We start from the raw sequence: 6,000 nt of genomic DNA, 5'->3' as shown, positions 1-6,000 counted from the left end.
GTTCGAGAGGTTCGTCGAGCCGAACTCGAACACGGCCTCCATTCGACGAACCCCGAACCGAACTCGAGCCTCTAGAGGCTTGCTCATCTTTACTCCGCTAGGGTATTTTATGGGGCCCATTAAATATCCTTTAGTGCTAATAAGGGCTTGATTCTAAAGCGGGCTTTACATGCTACGATATCGTTAATGAATTATAGTCGGGGTCACGTTGTTTGTGATGCACATCCGCGTCAATTAACGATATTGCAGTGTGTGACATTTATTTGCGACTTAAACAATCGCAAAAGTGGCAAAAATCGTTTGCCGTTGGACGAGGTCGTCCAAAAACAAAATATTGTTTACTTTACTTCTAATTAGCGATGTTGCTCCTCGTTCCTCGACTATGTGGAAGGAAGGAGGTGGGCTTGATGTTTACGTCCTGCTCATCTCCGCCCTTCCGCTTCTATTGGATGGCTGCCGTGTGACATCGCTATGACGCCGCACGACCCGCCCCTTAGAAATGAGGCGGTTCGCCGGCCAGAGCGACGTCGCAGAACAAGTAAGTAGTGTGACGGTGGTAAGCGAGGTTCGTGCGCGACTGGCAGCGATTTGCCTGTGTCATACAACTGACGGGGGCGGATATGATTGCTTGCGATCTCGCTAGCGAAATAGCAGCGCGGTAAAGCCCGCTTTAGTCTATGTGACTGAGGAAGACCGCCAATTATGCTCTTCTTCAGACTCATTGCTGATTTCAATACTTTCCCATGTAATTTTACTAAATACCGTTTTTCTTCTTTTCACATAGAACTGAAGAAATGCTCTTGCATCTTAAGGAGGTTAGTGAGGAAAGTTTTCTACATAAAAGATTCCCTAATATCTCTGGACAGCCAGCTGGGACACTTACAAGACCTCTCAGCTCTGACAGTGGACACATTGAAAGTGATCTCAGCAGTGGATACATTACAAGTAGAAGAGGCCCTTATACAAGACCATAAAACATTGTCATGTAAGCAGATACCACATAGTTGGAGTAATGTGACGTGTTCTGAAAACGACAGACAATTTAATAATTACTACAGCATGCCACCATCACTGCTGAGGACTTTAGCCAGGAGCCAGTGGCCTTCAGAATGCCATGATCCTTTGGAACAAACATGCTCTCTCCCTTATGAAAATTGTAAGGCAAAAGAATCTGAAACTGAAAGTGACACTGTCACTTCTGGGATATCACCACGAGAACAAGTCTACGCCATCGTATGGGAATTTTCTTTTTGTTCCTTCAAGTCCTGTTGGGATGTCTCATTCTTATGAATCTGTTTTGGACTTCTCTGTTCCTCAAGTTATTGATATTGATGAAACTGATTACAAAGTTGTAAAAGGCAAAGATAATATTTTCATCTCTCCAACTGACCTAAACACCAGTGAGCAAGAGGCTTCAGACAATGGTAATACAATTGTGGCACCAAAAGATGAGCTTAAACTTCCAGACATATATGTAAACCAAAGTAACATGGACAATGTTGGTGGAAAATCTTTTGTTTCACCAGCAGGAGGTTTTGTAAATTTGGCCTTTTCAGAAGAAGGTGAAGATGGAGTTTTTAATGGTGGCAAGAACCAAAAAACTGTGCATTCACCCTAATCACTGTGAAGACTGTCAGTGTTTAAATAGTTTTGATCATGGTATCCATGTAAAAGACACAAATCTCCATTCTCAAAGCTCTCATAGGAATATATCAACTGATGACCAGCAACAAGGCAGCTCATTCTGGGGCAGCCCTATTCATATGACCTGGAATTTCCGAAAATCAAGCTTTTAAAGGTCAAAAAGATAAGAAAGATGGGAAAACAAGTACGATAAAAGGTATATACTACATATGCGTTTAGAATATTTAACCCCAAATAAATGACAGAGGCCTCCTGGATCCTTTTTTACCTTACTCTTCTGTTTTAACATTTTGGTTTTATATATTTCTTTGTGATATTTTCTTTTAGAGTTTTCTAAATCTTCTGAATTTAGTCAAGTTGCAAGGGCTAAAGAGAAAATCAAGAATACTTTCAGAAGATCATATAAAGAGAAGAAAAAACAAACCCAGCTTCAAGTGCCTGTAAGTCCAACCAAAGAATTGTATCCCTTACCATATTTTACCGTATCTCGCAGTATGCAGTGCCTAGACGTCCATGTAAGCCTAGATATGAGGCTAATGGTGTGCATCAAATCAGTAAGAAGATGCGAGTAAGGCATAATGAAATTGTATCAGTCTAGATTTTTATGCATTTTAGGATATGTGGCAAGCTGGGCAGCATTTGAAAATCTCATTATTTGACTGGCATCACAGGACCTAACTGGCCTGGAATTGATCCCAGATATCTGGCCGGATGTAAGTCTATGGGGACCAGAATTAGGCAATTACAAATGGTGGTAGAAAGGAATAGGAGGATAGGAGCAGGCCGCGCTTTACTTACCGATGCTCCTGGCGTAGCTGTAACTGTTCCTGCGGTTGCTCATTCACATCCAAGGCTGCTCATTAAGGTCCTGTATATGCACTGCTTTCCCCGCCCACCGGCGTATGTGATTGGTTGCAGTCAGATGCGTCCCCACCCTAAGTGACGGTGTGTCTAACGCTTTCAATCACAGACCCTGTTTGTGGGTCTATCGTACAGTAAAAATAAATTAAAAAATGGCGTAGGGTCTCCCCATATTATGATAGGCAGCACAGATAAAGCAGACGGCTACAGGCTGCAGCCCCTAGCTGTGCGCTTATCTTGGCTGTGTCTCAAAATAAGAGGAACTGCAATGCAACTTTTTTTTTTGTAATTAAAAGCCTGACAGCTGGAGGCTGGTATGCTCAGGCTGGAGAGACCCCCCCACTTAAGTATAGCAGCCTGAAGCTGCCAGGTTTTGTTGCATCCAGGAGATGCGACAAGCCAATGCTTTACCTGACTCGTCTCAATTGCCCTTGGTGCTGTGGTAAATTGGGGAAATAAGGGGTTAATAACAGCCCACAGCTGCTATTAAGCTCTAGATTAGTAATGGGAGGCATCTAGGACACCCCCCATCACTAATCTGTAAGAGAATGTAAATCAACACAAACACCAAAAAAATCCTTTATTTGGAATAAAATGCAAAAACACTGTCTTTCACCAATTTATTAACCCCCCCAAACACCCCTGCAGGTCTGACGCAAGCCTAATGAGGTCCCATGATGATTCAACTCTGCTAACATCTGAAGCTCACACAAGCTCCATAGAGTTTGACCACCCGCTGTGAGGATCAGGCAGAGATTGAATGAGCCATGCGATCAGCGGTGATGTCAGTCAGGTAAGTTGCGGTCACAGCTGCAGGTTCCCAAGGTCCTTCACTTGTGATCGCAGGTAACCTGATCTCAGGTGACCTCAATGAACTCTCACTGAGTTCACAGACCTGCATCTCCTGGCAGAAAACTATGGTTTTTTTTGTCAAGAGATGCAGATTTGGTGCTGAAATTTTTACACCATATTCCTGCACCCAATCTATACCTCCTGGCAAAATACCCTGCATCACTACTGCAGTCTGTATGATACTGTAGTGATGCGGGGGGAGTTTTTGCCAGGAGCTGTAGATTTGGTGCAGGAATATGGTCTGAAAATTTAAGCACCAAATCTGCATCTCTTGGCAAAAAAACACAGTTTTCTGCCAGGAGATGCAGGTCTGTGAACTTAATGAGAGTTCATTGAGGTCACCTGGGGTCAGGCTATCTGTGATTACAAGTGGACAGCCGTGTGAACCTCCTGTGACCATAACTAACCTGAGTCACTGCTGATCACGACTCAATCTCTGCCTGAACCTCACAGCATTTGGTCATGTTCCATGATCACGTACTGTGCCTTCAGTATTGTAGCAGAGCTGGATTCATCATGGGATCTTGGGTGGATTACCTCGGACATGCAGGGGTGTTTTGGGGGTTAATAAAATGGTGAAAGAGGGTGTTTTTTTTTGTGTTTTTTATTTCAAATAAAGGATTTTTTTGATGTTTGTGTTTATTTACTTTCACTATCAGATGGGGGGTTCTTAGATGCCTGTCATTACTAATTTAAGGCTTAGTGGCACCTGTGTTTAACCCCTTATTACCCAAATTGCCATCGCACCAGGGCAATCGGGAAGAGCCAGGTAAAGCGCTGGGATTTGGCAATCCTGGGCTGCTGCAGGCTTATTTTTAGGCTGGGGGCTCCCAATAAGCATCGGTCTCCCCAGCTTGAGAATACAATACCCCAGCTGTCGGGCTTTAGCGTGGCTGGATATCAGAATTGGGGAAGACTGCACTCTTTGTTTTTTAATTATAAATAATTAAAAAAAAATTTGCATGTGGTTCCTCTTATTTTAATACACAGCTAAGATAAGCGCACTACTGGGGGCTGCAGCCTGTAGCCATTTGTTTTATCTGTGTGGTATCATAATATGGGGGAACCCTATGCCAGTTTATTTATTTTTAATGTAGGATAGACCTGCAGACCTGGTCTGTGATTGGAAGCATCAGACACGCTGTCACTCAGGGTGGGGGCGCGTCTGACTGCAACCAATCACAGACGGCGATGGGCAGGGAGAGCAGTGCTTATGCATGAGCCTAATGCCGCTTGCTTTATTATTTTTTTCTTTAATTTACCTTAATTTTTTTTGTATTACCTGAGTGCCGGACCCGCATCATTAGGCGGAATCCCCTGAGAACTCCAGGCCCGTGTCCAGCACCTAAATACTTATGAAACCGTGTGGATCCGGCTCTTGTGATGATCGGGCAAGTCGTCTTGTCACACCAGGAGTCACTCATTGACTTTTGCCCTGATGTGTCGACCCCACTGGAGTTACTACTGTGGCAAACATTTAACTCCTATGGTCACGTGTTAATTCTGGAGTCACAATAACCGAGACTGGTAGGGGGACTAAGGAATCATTGGCACAGGATCATCTGCATAGTAAGATGGGTATTGGCCTTTTGTTATTTTAGAGTATTGACAGCTGTCAAAAGAAAAATGATGGAGATGAACAATCCCTATACAGACAACTCCTGTCCATACAACCTCTTGGGGTTTTCATATGTCCTAAAAGGGATTACTTGTTTAGTGTGTGTTGCTCCCCCTCTCCCCAAAAAACAAGCCATAACAGAGAACACCCTGCAGAGACTGATCTGGCTGGCCATAACTTACCACTGCAGAATTGTCTCCATTATCATAGTCTTGTTGTGATGAGACAATACCAATAAGAGATCTGAGTTCTCTCTAAAAGAAGTTTACAGTAATTCTCTAACTGTTGCTCATTAATTGATTAATATAGCCAGCATAAATATTTTTTAAAACCTTTTGAAGCAGTATTTCCTCTAAAGTCTCTTCTGTAGTTTCCATTACTACATTTTTTTATGACCTTGGATCTTACAAGCTAAATTTTCTGGAAACAAAATTAAAAAAAAAAATTGCAAATGGACATGTTTTCTCTTTTAATTTTGACTTTGGCGTTTGTAACATGTATACCCTTATGAAATGGAGCAACTGAGAAATCTTATACTGCATGCCCGCTACGCTTGATTTTCTGCTTATATTACCTAAGTGAATGTTTATATTGTATGTTAGACAATCTGCAGGATTAGGAAACCCATATTGTAATCTGTACATTGGAGATATGTATGGTTACATCACTCCTGCATTTGCCAGGTTTAAATTGACCTGATGACCTGATGCCAGTAGGAGATAAAATGTACTTCAGTACAAATAAGATATCCTATGTCTGGCCTTATTTATGCTTTTTCACTCCTGCAGGTGATTACAGTTGATAGTTGTCCCCGGAGCACCAAGATGAGCTCCGAACCGGCAGAATGCAGCAGCCTGGAGAATGAAGAGGAGGAACCGAGCAAGAACAGGCTCTCGGTATCCAGTTTTAATCAGCTAAGTAAGTGGCCACCTGCTGCTGACAAAACAATGTGATCCTTTCCTAATATACATTAATCTCCCCAAGTAAGGAGCAGAGATAGCACGGTTCCTTACTTGTTCTCCATG

At 42.8% G+C, this 6,000-nt stretch overlaps 1 protein-coding gene across 1 annotated transcript in view; it reads left to right on the top strand.

The window, feature by feature from the left end:
- Window positions 1–6,000, top strand: part of TRPM6 (transient receptor potential cation channel subfamily M member 6) — a 340,636-nt gene that overhangs the window by 215,144 nt on the left and 119,492 nt on the right. The window contains 7 exon segments of the mRNA XM_075318063.1: window positions 785–824; window positions 826–1,209; window positions 1,211–1,597; window positions 1,599–1,790; window positions 1,792–1,840; window positions 1,972–2,084; window positions 5,764–5,893. Coding sequence (XP_075174178.1) covers window positions 785–824; window positions 826–1,209; window positions 1,211–1,597; window positions 1,599–1,790; window positions 1,792–1,840; window positions 1,972–2,084; window positions 5,764–5,893 — 1,295 coding nt within the window.

Source organism: Anomaloglossus baeobatrachus, chromosome 1 (assembly GCF_048569485.1).
Source record: "Anomaloglossus baeobatrachus isolate aAnoBae1 chromosome 1, aAnoBae1.hap1, whole genome shotgun sequence".
NCBI classification, from domain to species: domain Eukaryota; kingdom Metazoa; phylum Chordata; class Amphibia; order Anura; family Aromobatidae; genus Anomaloglossus; species Anomaloglossus baeobatrachus.
This window is presented reverse-complemented; position numbering and strand designations above follow the sequence as displayed.